This window comes from Bufo bufo, chromosome 4, assembly GCF_905171765.1.
Source record: "Bufo bufo chromosome 4, aBufBuf1.1, whole genome shotgun sequence".
NCBI lineage: Eukaryota > Metazoa > Chordata > Amphibia > Anura > Bufonidae > Bufo > Bufo bufo.
In genome coordinates, this window is record NC_053392.1 from 220,614,650 (window position 1) to 220,633,769 (window position 19,120).

The 19,120-nt window shown below is 40.7% G+C and overlaps 1 protein-coding gene across 8 annotated transcripts in view; it reads right to left on the reverse strand.

Annotated features, from left to right (window-relative positions):
- Window positions 1–19,120, reverse strand: part of DLG1 (discs large MAGUK scaffold protein 1) — a 289,003-nt gene that overhangs the window by 16,164 nt on the left and 253,719 nt on the right. For 5 of the 8 annotated variants that reach the window (XM_040428320.1, XM_040428319.1, XM_040428313.1 and 2 more), the window contains 6 exons: window positions 17,639–17,680; window positions 6,708–6,758; window positions 4,069–4,170; window positions 2,100–2,272; window positions 1,900–2,009; window positions 1,105–1,196 (listed from right to left, as the gene is read on the reverse strand). In XM_040428320.1, the coding sequence (XP_040284254.1) occupies window positions 1,105–1,196; window positions 1,900–2,009; window positions 2,100–2,272; window positions 4,069–4,170; window positions 6,708–6,758; window positions 17,639–17,680 (570 nt within the window). The remainder of the gene's footprint in view (window positions 1–1,104; window positions 1,197–1,899; window positions 2,010–2,099; window positions 2,273–4,068; window positions 4,171–6,707; window positions 6,759–17,638; window positions 17,681–19,120) is intronic. The other 3 variants (XM_040428315.1, XM_040428314.1, XM_040428318.1) reach the window with 1 other exon arrangement.

The window sequence follows — 19,120 nt, forward strand, 5'->3', positions numbered from 1 at the left end:
GATGGTGTATTAAATCAATTAACATAGTCCTCATTTCTTTTTAAGACAGGGATGAGAACATAATCAGAGCACAAAAGTATTGGGATGAAGTAATTGCATTAGGGTACTTTCACACTTGCGGCAGAGGATTCCGGCAATCTGGATGCAAACGGATGCATTTGTGAGGATCCGTCACAAATGCATTGCAATACTGGATCCATCTTTCCGGTTGTCATCTGGAAAAATGGATTCGGTATTTAATTTATTTATTTATTTTCACAGATTTAATGGTCTGCGCATGCGCGGACGGAAAGAACGGATCCGTTTTGCCGAAACACTTGGGGCCGGATCTGGCATTAATGCATTTAAATGGAAATGAATGCCGAATCCGGCATTCCGGCAAGTGTTCCGGATTTTTGGCCGGAGAGAAAACTGCAGCATGCTGGAGGTATTTTCTCTGGCCAAAAAATTTAAGAGGGACTGAACTGAAGACATCCTGAACGGAATGCTCTCCATTCAGAATGCATTAAGATAAAACTGATCAGTTTTTTTCCGGTATTGAGCCCCTGGGACGGAACTCAATACCGGAAAAAGAAAACGCTAGTGTGAAAGTACCCTTACTGAGCGAAATTATTGGGTTCAAAGTCCTGTTAGACGCACTTGATGGTTATGGGGGAATTGGCAAATATGGTTGTTCAAAAAAGGCAAAAAATATTAATGATTAGGGCACTTTTTTAGGCTATAAATATTAGATCCTGACCTATCGAATAAAAAAAATCGTTGGAAGCAGTGGATTACAGTAGGAAAATAGAAGAAAAATGTAAAAACAAAGGCACAGTAAGGGTGTATAATCAAAAAAATTTGGTAAATAAAAAGTGATAATGTGTTTTCTTCTTTCCTCTCCGTTCCATGGGGTGGTTGGGGCCTAACATAAATAATGTATGAGTAAATTAATGTTTTTATGGTAATATGTATTATGTTGAAATGCAATAAAAATGGATGTGGCCATATTCTGTATAGATTAAGAATGGACCTTCAGAATAATTTCCTCTGGTGGGCCAAAGAAACCCCAGTCTTATACTGGATATACATACTGGAATACAGCAAAATGAACTAGGTACAGACCTGTAAAATGTTCTGTGAATTCCTGCTCTAATTTCATTGCTCTCTCAAATGTCTTCCGTGCTTGGTCTTCTGACAGACGTTTGTTCATTTCCCTGTTTGAGTGTAAACGCAAATCAGCATGGCTGTAAGTAAATATATTGCCCTTATGTACGGTCAAGACTTACGTATATCGTTAGGAGACACTCAAAACGCATAAAACTTACAACTCTGGAAATCTATTTCATTCCCTTTATTACATTAAAGTATTAATTTAAAGGCTTTGTTTTACCATTTCATTGTACTCATTTTGGGTTAAAACATTTTTTTATTGCTATTCAAAATATTTAGCCATGCTGTCAGAAAAGGGTTTTTCTGTGTGAATCATACTTTTTACTTTCACTTTGTGCTGGTCATCTAATAAACCTTAATTCTAAATTACTAAGCGGTTATAAACAATTATTTAAGCCACATTGTTATCAGTAACATAAGAACTGAGCTATAATGAGTCAGTAAAAAGGTCAGAGATCACAGATAAGGAACCAGTCAAGTGTATCTCAACCCTGTACAGAGAAAAGGGCACTACATTTAAGACCAATTGGAAAAAATGATTTTTGCTCAAAATGAGTACAATGCAACAATAACAAAAATGCCCCCAAAGGTGTACATATCTTTTAAGCTGCTGTACTTTCACAATCCAGTACAACATAAACAGATGCCTTGATTTAAAGTACTTCTTGTGTGATGCTGGTGTAAATATTACAGTTGCGTAGTATTACCAGGGAAACCATAGACTGCTGTTAGACCCTCAGTGCTTACATAATATTTTCCACAGATTTAGGTTTGATGAATATGGAGATTGGGTAGAGCTGAGCTATCTGTAATCTTTTAATTGCATTGCCGGAAACATCAAGTATGCAGTGCTTTCCCTGAAATACAAGAGAAATAGACTAAAGTCAGGTGAAGTGTTAAGTATTGGAAAACACCTAATTTATAGTGCAGTGGACATAAGATCTTACCCTTTCTGCAACCTCCCGTACAGACTGAACACTTGTGCCATAGAGGTGGTTATTGTATTGTCCGGCTTCAATAAATTTGTGATCTTGAATGTCCTTTTCCATTTGCTCCCGAGAAGTGACAAAGTGATAATCCCTCCTATCTACTTCATAATCTCTTTTTGGACGAGTGGTGTCTGAAAATAATTAAAAAAAGAATTTACTTGAAATGAAATAAATTCTTCTAATATGTGAAACCCGAATTGATGGAAGAAACAAAGCTTTAAGGGCACATGTCAGCAGATTTGTACCTATGAAACTGGCTGACCTGTTACATGTGCGCTTGGCAGCTGAAGACATCTGTGTTGGTCCAATGTTTATATGTCCCTGCATTGGTGAGAAAAATGAAGTTTAATATATGCAAATAAGCCTCTAGAAGAAACGGGGATGTTGTCGCTACTCCTAGAGGTTCTGCTCTCTCTGCAGGCAGTTGCAGAGACCGTAAAGACTCTAGGACAGGGATGGGCAAACTGCGGCTCTCGGGATTTGTAGTTTTACAACAGCTGGAAAGCTGCAGTTTGCCCATGCCTGCTCTAGGAGTAACAGCAATGCCCTTGTTGCTCTTAGATTGCATATATTAAATGTTCATTTTCTCAGCAATGCGGGCACATATGAACATGGGACCAACACAAATTCCTTCATCTGGCAAGCACACATGCAACAGGTCAGCCAGTTTTATAGGTATAAATCTGATGACAGATGCCCTTGAAAGTGCTTGCTATTACTCACCACTCCATGGTCTCCTGCCACACCATACCACGCTGCACTGTATCCTGACAGACATCTTCAGGATGCAGTGCACATAAGCGCGCACTTTGACCTGACACTGACGTCAGGTCCCAGTGCATTGCATGAAGAGGATGGAAGAGCTGTGGAGTGTCGGTGGTGCCACTAGCAGAAAATGTAGTTATTTGATTTCACTGGCGCTGCAGCTGTGCACTGATGACTAGGGATAAGGGGCCGGGGGGGAAGGGGGGTGTGAACTGATGGCACAGGGGAGGGGGAACTGATGGCACGGGGGAAGCCAATGTTTGCGACCTTATACCAGAACACTGGCATGGAGAGGGGAATAATAAATTCCCCTCTAAAGGTTTTATTTTGTTGCTACATACAAGAAGACAGCTGGAGAACAAAATGACCACTGTAATGAGCAGTGTTACACAACAAGAACTACTCCCTTTTCACATACAGAAGCTGCCTTAGGGTACTTTCACACTTGCGGCAGGACGGATCCGACAGGCTGTTCACCATGTCGGATCAGTCCTGCAGCTATTTCGCCGTGCCGCCGTTCCGTCCCCATCGACTATAATGGGGACGGGGGCGGAGCTCCGGCGCAGCACGGCGAAAGGCCGCCGGACTAAAATTACTGCATGTCAGGCTTCTTAGTCTGGCGGCTTTCGCTGTGCACCGCCGTGCTGCACCGGAGCTCCGCCCCCGTCCCCATTATAGTCAATGGGGACAGCACGGCGAAATAGCCGCAGGACTGATCAGACATGGTGAACAGCCTGTCGGATCCGTCCTGCCGCAAGTGTGAAAGTACCCTTAATCTAGTATTACTTTTATCCCAATCATTCTTCTCCTTAAACTGTATTGTGGTGCACTGACACCTGATGTTATTGTTTTGTTGCGTTTTTTACCCGTTCTCTAGTTACAGTAAAACTACTGTGTTCACAAAATGTCAGTTTTGCTGCAATTACGACTGCAGAAAGAATGCTGCATATACCCTTGCAGAAATGTGAGCTACAGAGAGTTGTTTATAAGCCCACTTTCCGCTTTCCACTACAGTATTGAGCAGTGAATGATTTGCTGAAAATTCACCAACTTTTGGGCAGAGATCAAGAGGAATAATAAGCTTGTAACTCCACATAACTACAATGAATATCTATACATGACCAGAGCAACAATTTCAGCACCTGAAAGAGGAATTACTTACGTGGGACACATGACCCAAATTTTTCAGGAAATTCAGATATCAAGTCGTCATTTATCCGATCCTTCATTGGCCCTAGAATAATTACTGGCCTGGAGTAGTTTACTAAGAACAAGACAAAATTAAAATGAATGTTCAAAATCAATAGGAAACCCACAGAAATAACAAGCGAGCTTTAGTCACATGTAATAATGAGGTTTTTATTATGCAAATAAGCATTTTAGATTAAGATTCTATCTAGTTACTATAAGTCTGAAATTTTCTTTCTAATGTGAAAATAATCTAACCCCCCCCCCCCCCGCTTAAATTTATGGTATATGGTGACAGTGGTGATCCATGGCATATCCTATTGAGATGCCTTACATATCAGTGTTAGGAAACAGCCAGTTTTTGCATTGTCTGTTAACCCTTAGGATACCAGAGTTTTTTTGTTTTAATTTTTCTTCCCAGTCTTCCTGGAGTCATAACTTTTATTTTTATTTTCACATATCCATATGAGGGCTTGTTATTTTCGGGACAAGTTGTACTTTCTAATGTCACCATTTAATATGGCATACCATGTAGTGGAAAAAAAAAATCCAAATAAGGTGGAATTGGGGAAAAAAAAACACCTCAATTCATCCACAGTTTTACAGGTTTTGTCCCTACGGCGTTCCCTTTGCAGCAAAAATGACATGTGTTCTTCATTCTCTGGGTCAGTAGGATTACAATGATACCACATATGTATAGGTTTTATATGTCTAAATACTGAAATAATGAATTAAAACTGACATTTATTTTTTATTTTTACATCACCATATTTTGACCCACATAACTTTTGTATAGTTATGTCTACTGAGCTGTGTGGGGGCTAATTTTTGTGTGGGATGATCTGTAGTTTTTATTGATACCATTTTGCAGTGTGTGTTATCCCATATCATAAAAAAAATTTGGGCTAAGAGAAGCGATGAAAAAATATTATATTTTAATAGTACGTGAGTTTTCGGATGCGGCGATACCCATGATGTTTATACTTTTAATTATTTATTTATTTTTTATTCTAGGGAAAGGGGGGGGGGGTAATTTAAATTTTTATATTTTTTAATATTTTCCTTTTTTTTTTTTGTTGTAGCTCCCATGTTCACAATTTTTTTTTTTTTATTCAATAGTACCATACTGCAAAAATCAGTATAGCAATATGTGCCTTGCTGATTTCTTATGTTGGCCATCCCCGAATGCCGCATGGGGATGCTGGTGTTAACCCGGAAGTACGCTTCCGGGTTTTTCACTCTTTAGATGCCATGATCACATTATTGACGGTCACGGACATTAGCCACAGGCCTCTGCTGTTTGAAACCGCTGCAAACGCGAGCGGATGCCATGTTTAAAGAACTGACCAGTAGCGTAGGGGTTAATATACAATTTCTAGGCAGCCTGCCTTCCCTACTGAAAGGCTCTTATTTAACCTGCTGCCCGCAGCTCTCGCATCTCCATCTTCCAGTCTGGGGTTTGTTTTCTTCTTCCCCAGTATGGGCATGGTCCCTTGATTCTCTTCAGCCAACCTCTGGCTTTAGCAGTGATGTGACCACAAGAGACACGTCTCTGATGAAGCCAATGGTTAGCTGAAGAGGATAAGGTGACCATGCCCATATTGAGGAGGAAGAAAATAAAACTTGGACCGGAAGATGGAGATGGGAAAGACAACGTGGAGGACCTGAGCAGTGGGGAGCAGGAATGTAAAAGCCTTTGAGGAGGGAAGGCAGGCTTCTGGAACCTGTTAAAACTTATGCAAATCTGATGTGTCGTGGTAATAACTTTCAAATGCTTTTATGTATCAAAGCCAATCTAAGATATTTTTCATAACAGTTCGTACTTCATATTGGTAAATTTGGGTGGCTGTTGTATAAGAAAAAAATCCAGTTAGCAATTTTCTAAATTTGAATTTCTGTGTTTTCAAGAAAGATAGTGACCCTTCAAAAATAGTCTGTTACCCATTTTCCCCTGAACACCCCTACATGTGCTCAAACTGCTGTATGGGCACACTGCAGTACTGAGAAGGGAATGTTCGCTATATGGCTTTTGGAGGGCAGATTTTGCTGAAATAGTTTTCAGGGGCTAGGTCGCATTTGAAGAGACCTGAGGTACCCCTACAGTGAAAATCCCCAAGAAATGACCCAATTTTGGAAACTACACCCCTCAAAGAATTTTTAAGGTGTGCAGTGGGCATTTTGACTCCACAGGTGGTTTCCAGAAATAAATGTGTAATAAGGGGGTAAAATTACAAGTTACATCAAGGATAAAAAATAATGCTGCATGGATGAGTGGTACACTTTGAAGCAATCCTTTATGCACGGGCCAGGTTTTCAAGGGGGTATTGGTAGTTTAGGGACAGGGAAGCTGCTGTTCCCGCGAACTGTGGTCAGTGCAAGGACAAGCCTCTTGTCTTTGTAATTAAGCACCAGAATATTCTCATTTAGGAGAGCCCTACTGTTGCACTTTGAGTGGTTGCCCGAGCAGGAACCTCTCTCATTTTTGTCATACCATGCCACAATCTACAGTTCCTCTCAGGAGTTTAAATAGTGGATTGTTGGTGTAATAGTTAACCACACAGAGGTGGTAACCCTGTTCCATTATGCATTAGGAAAGTAGAATTTTTCACAAACCTTCTTGCTGATTGACTGGTTCATATGATAAAACATAGTCTTCTTGACCACCTGACGAAAAAAAATACTATTAGGACAAAGAGTTGCGCACTTCTTGTTAATACATATGAAATCAGCAGGTACTGTAAAAAGCTGAAACTGTCTTAATCTGCTTAATCTAATGAACAGTCTGTTAAACATGTTGAGAAGGGGGCTGTTAATTGGTGTTTCTGCCATCAGAAGCTTTCAACAAGAGATAGGGTATTGCCACACGTTCGAGTTTTTTTATGTAGTTTTTGAAGCCAAAACCAGGACTGTAGGAGAGGCTCAATAGACAGTCTATGAGCCAGTCTCGATTTAGTCTCCTGCAGCGAGGAAAGACAGTGCTCTATGTGAGTGCTTCTCTCTCCTTGTTCTAGAGATCAGTGGTGTTCACAGCACTCAGGACCCCCATAGATCCAAACCTTTGATATGTCACTATGACATATCAAAGAACAGGCACACATATTTTCAGGGACACTTTTAAGCAACCTCCCTAACAAACTCTTTGTATAGACACATATACCCCTTGATTAAAACGCTGTTTTTCTTAGGCCTCATGCACACGACCGTTGTTCTGGTCCGCATCTGAGCCGCAGTTTTTGTAGCTCAGATGCGGACCCATTCACTTCAATGGGGCCGCAAAAGATGCGGACAGCACTCCGTGTGCTGTCCGCATCCGTTGCTCCGTTCCGTGGCCCTGCAAAAAAAAATATAACATGTCTTATTCTTGTCCGTTTTGTGGACAAGAAAATGCATTTCTACAATGGGCCGCCTGTTCTGTTCCACAAATTGCGGATTCGCAATTTGCGGACACAAAAAACGGAATGCTCATGTGCATGAGGCCTTATGTTGATCCGAGGCTCCGCTCCTGAGTTATGACACTTTTTCTTAACATGCACATTAGACCTCTGGTGCAATGAGGGTGATTGACAGGGCCAGGAAGTGGCAAAGCGGCAAAAAAAGGAGCTGGCCACAGAGAGGAGCGACACTTGTGTGCAATGAACAATGGTGACACCCTCACCAGAGGCCTAATTTGCATATTAAGAAACTTAACTTGATCAATAAATGAAAAGCAACAATTTAATCTGATAAACCACAGCTAAGTGTCTGTGCAAACAGCTGGATGGGGAGGTCGCTGGTGACAGATTCGGCTTAATACTTTTTCTCCCATTATGATCCACACCTGAAAGGAGTGGATGTACTTTGAGAAACTTTTTGATGTGTCATAGCGACATATCAAGGGTTTTGATCAGTCTGAGTACTGAGAACCCCACCTATCACTAGAATGAGGAGAGAAATGCTAATAGAGCGTTTTCTCTCCTCCCTGCAGGACACTGGCTCAATGGACAATCTATGAGCCAGTCTTGATTCAACTCCTGAAGCGAGGAAAGACTCTTATGGTCCACTCCTGACAGACTTTTTGATATGTCACAGCGACATATGTCCTTCAAAAATTGCATCAAAAAACCTGAACACGTGGCTGCACCTATACAATACATTGGAAGTTTCTTAATGATCAGAAGCTTGGTGAGTATTTTATATAATAAGATATCTCTGCCTTATTGCTGATGAGATAGTTTAAAGGGGGTTTCCCACAGCCTGCCCCCTGAAATAGAAGATTCATACTAACTTGCTCTACGTCACTCCGATCCTCCTCGCAGCCTCTACTTTCTCCATCTTCTGGTCCTCATACTGTTTACATCTGGCAGTGTATGGTCATGGTCACGTGCATCACTCTAGCCAATGACTGGTTTAGCAGCGACGTGCTACTTGTGCCCACATCACCGCTGAAGTCAGACACTGGCTGAAGCGATGAATGTCATCATGCCCAGGCACTGCTGGATGTAAACAGTGATGGGATCAGAAGATGGAGAAAGTGGAGGCCGTGAGGAGGACCATTGTGACATGGAGCAGGTGAGTATATAAGTAATCTCCTATTTCAGGGGGCAGGCTCAGACACTTGCTTAAAAATCCGTATCACCAGAAAACCCCTTTAAAGAATGATGAGCCTGTGTGAATAAAGATAATAATTACACATAAAAGTTACAAACTAATGGAACAATACAGTAACAAACATTGCACAAATGACTTCATGCATCACAACCTCGGGAAAAGAGGAAGAACCATGCAATTATTTGGATCACGCTTCCCATTAACAGTAACTTGCCATTAACAGATCTGTAATTTATTACTTGCCCGAACTTACACCGGATGTAAACAATTGGGGATTAATAGCGAGAACACAGTGCTCACGCTTCTCAATATATACTGTAAACATAATGGTATTAACGGCCAAGTGTCATCCTGGTCCACTCAAGCCTGATGTGCTCAGAATATTAAAGCACCATTAGGTAGTTAACAACCCCCTCTTAGCAACTCATGCAGATAGATTAACTAGTTGTGTAAAAACTCTGCATTTGAACAATTTTTACCATTTAAAAACCTACATAACTAAACTGGCAAAATAATATTTTTTTGCCTCCCTGCCATACCTTTATTTTTCGGTCTTCTATGTTTGAGAACATGTTTTTTGTATGATGAGATGTATTTTTAATAGCCCCATTTAATGTTCCATATAATGTATCAAGAAATGGAAAAAGAATTGTTGGGTGAAAAATTTAATTCTGGCAATGCGTGGCAAAAATGACGTTACTTTATACACTGGGTCAGTATGATTATAGAGGTAGAAAATTTCTATAGTTTTTGTTCTATTTGACTTTTTTTTTGCTAAAAACAAATTTGCCTTGTGTCACCGTATCCTGTCATCCATAACTTTAAAAGAGTTTTCTGAGATTCTCAGAATAGGTCAACAGTACCTGATTGGTGGGGATCCAACACCCCTTTGACCCTCGCCGATCAGCTGTTTAAGAAGGCACTGTGCTCCTTCAAGTGCTGCGGCCCTCTCACAGCTTAGGCTACTTTCACACTCGCGTTTTGTGCGGATCCATCATGGACGGATCCATTCAGATAATACAACCGTCTGCATCCGTTCTGAAAAGGATCTATTTGTATGACCAAGAAACTACTCTTCTGGCACTGACTTTTTTGTTTATGGCATTCACGGGATAAATAACGTGATATTTGGATAGTTCGGATATCTGTGGAGCGGTGATAACAATTATGCTTATTTTTTGTACATATATTTGTTTTTTTAATATGATAAAATGAGAAAGGGATGCGTTTTGAATTCTAAATATTTCTTTAACATTTTTTTTATTTATTTTATGTATTTTTACTGTTCTGTTTAGTCCCTTTAGAGGACTTTAACTTGCAACTTATGAATTGCAGTGTATAGCGATTTTACCCTTCTATTGTGCAGGGTCATTTGCTGGGAGATCAGAGGACTGGGGGAGCCACCTTCCTCTGTGTAACTGCTCATAAGCCTTGATTGCTATTGACAGCAGCATCTGAGGGATCAAATAACCAAGATCAGGTCCATCTCAGATCCCAGTTACAGAACAGCCATCACCCAGCAGATAAAATTATTTTTAAGCACCATTTATTTTCTATGACAAGCAAGTACATCAAATATCATGAAGGACGGTGTTAAAGCAGCGTTCTGGGAATTTTATTGGGATCACCCTAGCAATATTCTAGCAACGTAATTTGCTTCAGCTCAGTTGCATTCATATATTGTGAACCATTTCATTATGGGCATCTACCTTTAGCTAGAACTGCTAGCGAGCAACTACTATGGGGTCCAATGCTAACTGCTTCTCCTGTTCCTGACATAGATTCACTGCATTTTCTGGCAGCCACCACTGAGGGTGCTTCGTACAAATCAATTATTTACAAGTTCCATAGATATCAATGGTACCTGTATAAATCCTTATGCACTGCGCTCTCCCTAGTTTTAATATACTGTGTAAAGGGAGTCAGGAAATGTATTGTTGTATATATGCCGGTTGCCTGGTGCAAATATGTGGGGTTCAGAATGCGTGCAATATTTATGAACTACCTGTTTGACTTTTATCAACACAGAAGAAGATAATGTGAGTGAGGCAGAGTGCAACTTTATTTATTATTTTTTTTATTAAAAGTTTTTCCCATTTAAAAAATAAAAAACAGTTTGTCAGAAATCTGGTGAATTGTGCATTGCAATTTGCATTGCCTGGGAGTGTTTGATACATAGATACTCATTTTTACTATGGGGCTGCTGGGATCTGTTTATGCCTCTGGACAGGGTTTAGAGCAGTGCACTGAGACTTTAGCTCTCTATTTCTGAAAAGGCGCTATTAGAAGAACCATATCAGAGGGGAAGCAGGAAACAAGATGGCAGTGTATACCACCAAAAACAGGAGAGCAGCAGATGAGACAGGGAGATGTATAGGTTTAAATGTTTTGAAGCAGGATCAGTGTGTGTATACAGAAAGCTGTCAATCAGCCCATGTGGGCGGGATAATCAAGACAGTCTATCCTAGGAGTCCTGTCAGAATTTACTCAAATCCTGTTCAAAACAATAAAAACCTATATATTACAGAACTCAGCTTCTCTCACTATATCTTATCCTGCTTAGATAAGGCACAAATCACCGGGCAGGTTTAAAAGGGCAGGTCAACTTTTGTAATCATTTTTATTACTCTAATTAGCCTTGAATAAACTTTGCAAACAGTTTTGATTAAAAATATACCAATGTTTTAAGCATTTATGTTTCTTTGGGGTTACATATTAAAGCAACCCTCGAGTCCAACAGTCACCCTTCTCCCCACCTGTTCCTTTCTTTTTCCACTAACATATATTTGGCAGGTTATCATGGAGAAAGGGACAGAAGAAAGCCAATATGGCTGCAGGATCAGACTACACAGGGTTGGTCACCAGCCTGTTACTATGAAGAGACACAGGACTGCACAAGACCTGTGGATACGAAACTGTATAAAACATTTTAAACTAACAATACTTGGGGGGCGTGGCTAACCACCGCCATGAACGCACGCGTTTCAGAGCTGCTCCGGCTCCCGATTAGAATCCTTCATCATCCTGGCACATAATCAGCTGACATCAGAGTGGACGGTTTACAAGAGATGGAGGAAGCCGAGGAGGCACAACATGAGCCCAAGTAAAGCACAGGCGGCCGCAGAGCGGCTCAAAGAGTTTGCAAGGCAGAAGGCCCAACATGGCACCGCGGCCACGGTATCGCCACAAGCTCCGGCTACTCACGGCCATACAACACAACTTATTGGGTCTGAGAGCTCAGAAGAGCCTAAATTCACTTTAAAGGCTGCCCATGATCAGCTAATGTCCACTATTTCATCATGAAATGGACCGGCTGCCTCTCGGCGTGCACTGCCGTGCTGCCGCCGGAACTCCGCCCCCATTATAGTCAATGGGGACGGAGCGGCAGTCTGGGGTCACACGTGAACTAGCGGCAGGACGTATCCGACTGGCTGTTGACCCGCCGGAACAGCCTGCCGGAGTCCCCTGCCGCTAGTGTGAAAGTACCCTGACTTCTTTTTGTATTTTTTAGCAGGTCAATTGACACAGTCAGAACGACCCAATGCAGAATACTATTTACAGGATTACTTGCACTTAACTACTCTGTGGCCAGTGTTGGAAAGTATACATTTATTCCCCAGACACACCCTCCAATTAAAAAAGCTGGCACACCAGGTGTGGACAGCAGCAAAGCTTCAAAATTACAAAGATTTACTGGATAGTGTGCCATTATGGGATAACCCCATGTTCTCACATGTAATGTCACATGAAAGGGCAGACACATGGAGGGAACATGGAAAATTCACGTTAAGGGATTTGTATGTTGGAGGTGTTTTGGGCTAATTCACTCAACTGCAAGAGAATTTTGGAATCCCACGTATCCTCTTTTTCAGGTACCTGCAAGTGAGGCATGCCCTCCATGCGCAGTTTTAGAACACCAAATCGTGCTATTTCGACATACCCATTAATAGGAATACTGAACACTCAGGGCCCCAAGGGCATTATCTTGGCTCTATACACGCATCTCCTTAGTAACAGAATGACTCTTAACCCGCTGATCATTAAAAGTGGAGGAATTCTATACCACAAATGAAAGCACTAGAATGGCAAGAGGCACTGGAGGCTCCCATGAGAGTCTCACCCTCAATAAATAATAGGTTAATACAACTCTTTATACTCCATATAAGCTACTTCACTCCTACCAGATTATATAAAATGGGTAGAATTCCACATAACATATGTCACAGGTGCTCACAGATAACTGCATGATATGGGAGTGTAGTTACCTGCAGCACTTTTGGAGGGAGGTCACAACGGTCCTTTCAACTATGGTCCCAACTCCTGTACCAATGTCTCCTAAGATATGTATTTTGGGGATAATGGACGAGGAGCTATGGTCACATCACAATAGAATATTTCTGGGAGAGTCTGTTTCTCGCTAGGAAAGCTATAGCAATCAGATGGATGGCTGACAGACCACCTACTATGGGACAATGGAAGTCCCTAGTGAATCAAATTGTACCCATGGAAAATATTTTTTAAATTGGGGGTTCCCACAAACATTTCAGGTGAGGGGAGAATGGTGTTCATCTTCATTGATGTTGTCAGATAATCATATGCATTCCACTGGGACGATCGTGTAATATGATACATTATACTCATCGAGATACTCATACATGATACATCGAGAAGCCATGTCTTTATTGCTAACAGTATATGTATATAAATGTCAGATATAGAGATATATATATATATATATATATACATATATATATACATACACACACACCCCAATATGCACAACTGTACTTTTACTTTGATATGTAACAAGTCACTTGATCATTATAGGCTTTTGGATGAATGTCTATGTGCCATACCTAAATTGTTATACTTCAATAAAACGAGTTTAAAAAAAACTAACAATACTTGAAAATGTACTTTATTTTTTTTTTAACCCAAGATGCCCTGTGGAGTAAAAAAATATTGCATAAGATTCAAGTCCTGGAAAATTCCTCTGCAAGTATCACATCATACTGCTATAGTGATGAATAGCAAAAACATACCCATTTAGCCGTTCAGCACACTGCACATTCAGCATGCTTTTACCATTAAGTGCATGACATGACACACATTACCAATGTTGATCCCAATCAAGAACAAACAGGCTATCAATGATGAAGTACACAAGATGGGTGCATGACTATGTACAGTCTCAATTTAGACTTAACATCACAAACTATAAAGTATATGTGCACCTTTAAAGACCTTAAGATCTTAATGTATGCGTGTACGTAGCTACAATGACGAGGTCTATAAAAGATCATAAAAAGTTATTTTTAATAAATGACATATCTAGTACTGGTCCTCAGATACAGTTATTACGATAGCCTGTCACTGCATTTACAGTTCTGCTTTTTGCTAATAGGAGCAGTTGACAGGCCTGTAGCTAAACTCCTGTAATTTAGTGAGACAGTTTACCCTAAGGCGGATTACAATGGATAATATGGTGTCTAAAATACACTTCCCAGAATGCAAACCACCAGTAAAAGGTTCTAGTCACATCGTGGAGGACACATTTTGTGGTTGGGGATTACTCGAGCATGTAAAGTTCCATTAGTAAGTTATACACACACACATTTTATATATATATATATATATATATATATATATATATATATATACATATATACATACATACATATACACACACACACACTGCTCAAAAAAATAAAGGGAACACTTAAACAACACAATGTAACTCCAAGTCAATCACACTTCTGTGAAATCCAACTGTCCAGTTATGAAGCAACACTGATTGTGAATCAGTTTCTGCTGCTGTTGTGCAAATGGGATAGACAACAGGTGGAAATTATAGGCAATTAGCAAGACACCCCAATAAAGGAGTGGTTCTGCAGGTGGTGACCACAGACCACTTCTCAGTTCCTATGCTTCCTGGTTGATATTTTGGTCACTTTTGAATGCTGGCGGTGCTTTCACTCTAGTGGTAGCATGAGACGGAGTCTACAACCCACACAAGTGGCTCAGGTAGTGCAGCTTATCCAGGATGGCACATCAATGCGAGCTGTGGCAAGAAGGTTTGCTGTGTCTGTCAGCGTAGTGTCCAGAGCATGGAGGCGCTACCAGGAGACAGGCCAGTACATCAGGAGACGTGGAGGAGGCCGTAGGAGGGCAACAACCCAGCAGCAGGACCGCTACCTCCGCCTTTGTGCAAGGAGGAACAGGAGGAGCACTGCCAGAGCCCTGCAAAATGACCTCCAGCAGGCCACAAATGTGCACGTGTCTTCTCAAACGGTCAGAAACAGACTCCATGAGGGTGATATGAGGGCCCGACGTCCACAGGTGGGGGTTGTGCTTACACCGTGCAGGACGTTTGACATTTGCCAGAGAACACCAAGATTGGCAAATTCGCCACTGGAGCCCTGTGCTCTTCACAGATGAAAGCATGTTCACACTGAGCACATTTGACAGACGTGACAGAGTCTTGAGACACCGTGGAGAACGTTCTGCTGCCTGCAACATCCTCCAGCATGACCGGTTTGGCATTGGGTCAGTAATGGTGTGGGGTGGCATTTCTTTGGAGGGCCTCACAGCCCTCCATGTGCTCGCCAGAGGTAGCCTGCACTGCTATTAGATACCGAGATTAGATCCTCAGACCCCTTGTGAGACCATATGCTGGTGCGGTTGGCCCTGGGTTCCTCCTAATGCAAGACAATGCTAGACCTCAAGTGGCTGGAGTGTGTCAGCAGTTACTGCAAGACGAAGGCATTGATGCTATGGACTGGCCCGCCCGTTCCCCAGACCTGAATCCAATTGAGCACATCTGGGACATCATGTCTCGCTCTATCCACCAACTGTCCAGGAGTTGACAGATGCTTTAGTCCAGGTCTGGGAGGAGATCCCTCAGGAGACCGTCCGCCACCTCATCAGGAGCATGCACAGGTGTTGTAGGGAGGTCATACAGGCACGTGGAGGCCCCACACACACTACTGACCCTCATTTTGACTTGTTTTAAATACATTATATCAAAGTTGGATCAGCCTGTAGTGTGTTTTTCCACTTTAACTTTGAGTGTGACTCCAAATCCAGACCTCCATGGGTTGAAAAATTTGATTTCCATTTTTTTTTTATTTTTGTGTGATTTTGTTGTCAGCACATTCAACTATGTAAAGAACAAAGTATTTCAGAAGAATATTTAATTAATTCAGATCTAGGATGTGTTATTTTTGTGTTCCCTTTATTTTTTGGAGCAGTGTATATATATATATATATATATATATATATCCGTATATAATTGTCTATAATATATATGCAATACAAGTAGTGCTTACTATTGTCAGTGCACCGTAATTTGGTGCATATAGCGTTAGAACAAGCATCTGCAACATGCTCAGAAGGGGACTGTGACATTGTGGAAAAGGAAGTTTACAATTAGATGCAACGTTCTGCACTAAGAGCTCATGCACACGACCGTATGTATTTTGTGGTCCTCAAAAAATATAGATGACGTCCGTGTGCATTCGTATTTTGCGGAACGGAACAGCTGGCCCCTAATATAACAGTACTATCCTTGTCCGTAAATTAATAGGACATGTTCTTTTTTTTGCGGAACAGACACACGGAAAAGGAATGCACATGAAGTAATCTTTTTTTTTTTTGCAAACCCATTGAAATTAATGGTTCCGCATACAGTGTGCAAAAATAAACAAAAAAACGGAACTGACACGGAAAGAAAATAAGTTTGTGTACATGAGCCCTAACACTGCACCACAATTCTGGTGTAAAATTCTGCTGCAAAGTAAGCTGACCAACAGCTAGTTGGACAAAATTATCTAGTCCTGCACCAAGTTTATCATCCAGTCTGGGCCCCTGTGATAAATGTGCTGCAGGTCTAAACGCCCTGTCTAAGTTGACACTTTTAATAGGATTAGTAAATCTGCCCCAGTATTTGCACATTTACACAACTTCATGCAGACTCTGTGTATGTGAAAAGAAAGGCGTTCATACAATTGAAATATCAGATTGAGTTTTTGTTTATTACTACTGACGATCTGTCATTATTTCAAATAAACCAGTAATGAAAAAGTGCAAACAAAAACATGCAGCAGTGATGGAAAAGAACTCAATCATGCAAAATTATACTTCTAGAAACCTCATTCAAACTTCCTAGAACTGAGCTGAATTACAGCAAAAAATATATTTTAATTTTTTTTGCAAATGTAAATTTTTTTAGCCTAATTTTGAGTGTGTAAGGCCAGTTTCACACAAGCGTACTCAGTCCGGGAAACACGTTTCATGTGAAACATTATTTCCATGGCTGAACATTGCTCCTGTGACAAACTCACAGAATTATAATGCTGTAAATTCCAGTCTGACCGCAGCTGTATTGAACTGTACTAACATATTAGGCGAGTACAGTTCAGTCGAGGTCGTGCAGGAACACACAGCATTATAAATAATTAAAATGGAATGAGTTTGTGTCACAGGAATTGTGTTCAGCTCAGGAAATACGGTTCTCACATGGAGTGCGTTTCCTGGACTAAAACGCTTGTGTGAAACTGGCCTAGGTGTGAGACAGGAAGAGAATTTAGAGGTTTCAAAGTATTTTGTGTGGATAAAATATTAATATAATAGACCTTGTGAACATCCATACTCATCTGTAATCAAGATTACTTTCATAATAGACAGCAGAAAAAAAGAAATTAGAAGACAATTTAAATATCCTCACTTGGCAAGCAAATGTTGTTAAACAGATTGCACAAACTGAAACATATCAACATTCAACACATAAAATTCACAATTACTCTATACCGTGGCATGTACCATGGTTGGACCAAGAACTTTGTATATATCACTGATTTAAGAGAACTGTAATGTATGCTGTATATGACATGAATAAAACATTAAAAGAAAGGACAGTAAATCAGGCCTTAAGAATGCAAGAAGCTTAAAGAACTTACGGTAACTACTTTCACTATCGCTGGCATTAGAGGTTACATGTTCTGAAATGCAACATAATGGGAGAAAAAAAAATAAGGGACACAAACATTAAATGGACACAAAACAAAAAAGCAAACTATTAAAGGAAAACAAAAACACTTTTTACACTGTTACTGTTAAAAAGAATGGATGGAACTACACATTCAACGTAGGAACAAGGAATTAATTATAAAAAATATATTTTCTCTTGTCAGGTTTCCCAAGTCCAAATGTTTAATTAACATACTTCTTCCCTGGGAATACACCCCATCAGGTTACTGTTTACCTACAGTGGATATAAAAAGTCTACACACCCCTGTTAAAATGTCAGGTTTCTGTGCTGTAAAAATGAGATAAATCATTTCAGAACTTTTTTCCACCTTTAATGTGACCTATAAACTGTACCACTCAATTGAAAAAAAACTGAAATCTTTTAGGTGGAGGGAAGAAAACAAGAAAAACTAAAATAATGTGGTTGCATAAGTGTGCACACTCTCTTATAACTGGGGATGTAGCTGTGCTCAGAATTAAGCAATCACATTCAAAATCATGTTAAATAGGAGTCAGCATCCACCTGCCATCATTTAAAGTGCCTCTGATTAACCCCAAATAAAGTTAAGCTGCTCTAGTTGGTCTTTCCTGGAATTTTCTTAGTCACATCCCACAGCAAAAGCCATGGTCCACAGAGAGCTTCCAAAGCATCAGAGGGATCTCATTGTTAAAATGTATCAGTCAGGAGACGGGTACAAAAGAATTTCCAAGGCATTAGATATACCATGGAACACAGTGAAGACAGTCATCATCAAGTGGAGAAAATATGGCACAACAGTGACATTACCAAGAACTGGACGTCCCTCCAAAATTGATGAAAAAACGAGAAGAAAACTAGTCTGGGAGGCTACCAAGAGGCCTACAGCAACATTAAAGGATCTGGCACTGGCTGTGTGGTACATGTGACAACAATCTCCCGTATTCTTCATATGTCTGGGCTATGGGGTAGAGTGGCAAGACAAAAGCCTTTTCTTATGAAGAAAAACATCCAAGCCAGGCTACATTGTGCAAAAACACATCTGAAGTCTCCCAAAAGCATGTGGGAAAAGGTGTTATGGTCTGATGAAACCAAGGTTGAACTTTTTGGCCATAATTCCAAAAGAGGTTTGTCGCAAAAACAACACTGCACATCACCAAAAGAACACCATACCCACAGTGAAGCATGGTGGTGGCAGCATTATGCTTTGGGGCTTTTTTTCTTCAGCTGGAACTGGGGCCTTAGTTAAGCTAGAGGGAAATATGAACAGTTCCAAATACCAGTCAATATTGGCACAAAACCTTCCGGCTTCTGCTAGAAAGCTGAACATGAGGAGGAACTTCATCTTTCAGCATGACAACGACCCAAAGCATACATCCAAATCAACAAAGGAATGGCTTCACCAGAAGAAGATTAAAGTTTTGGAATGGCCCAG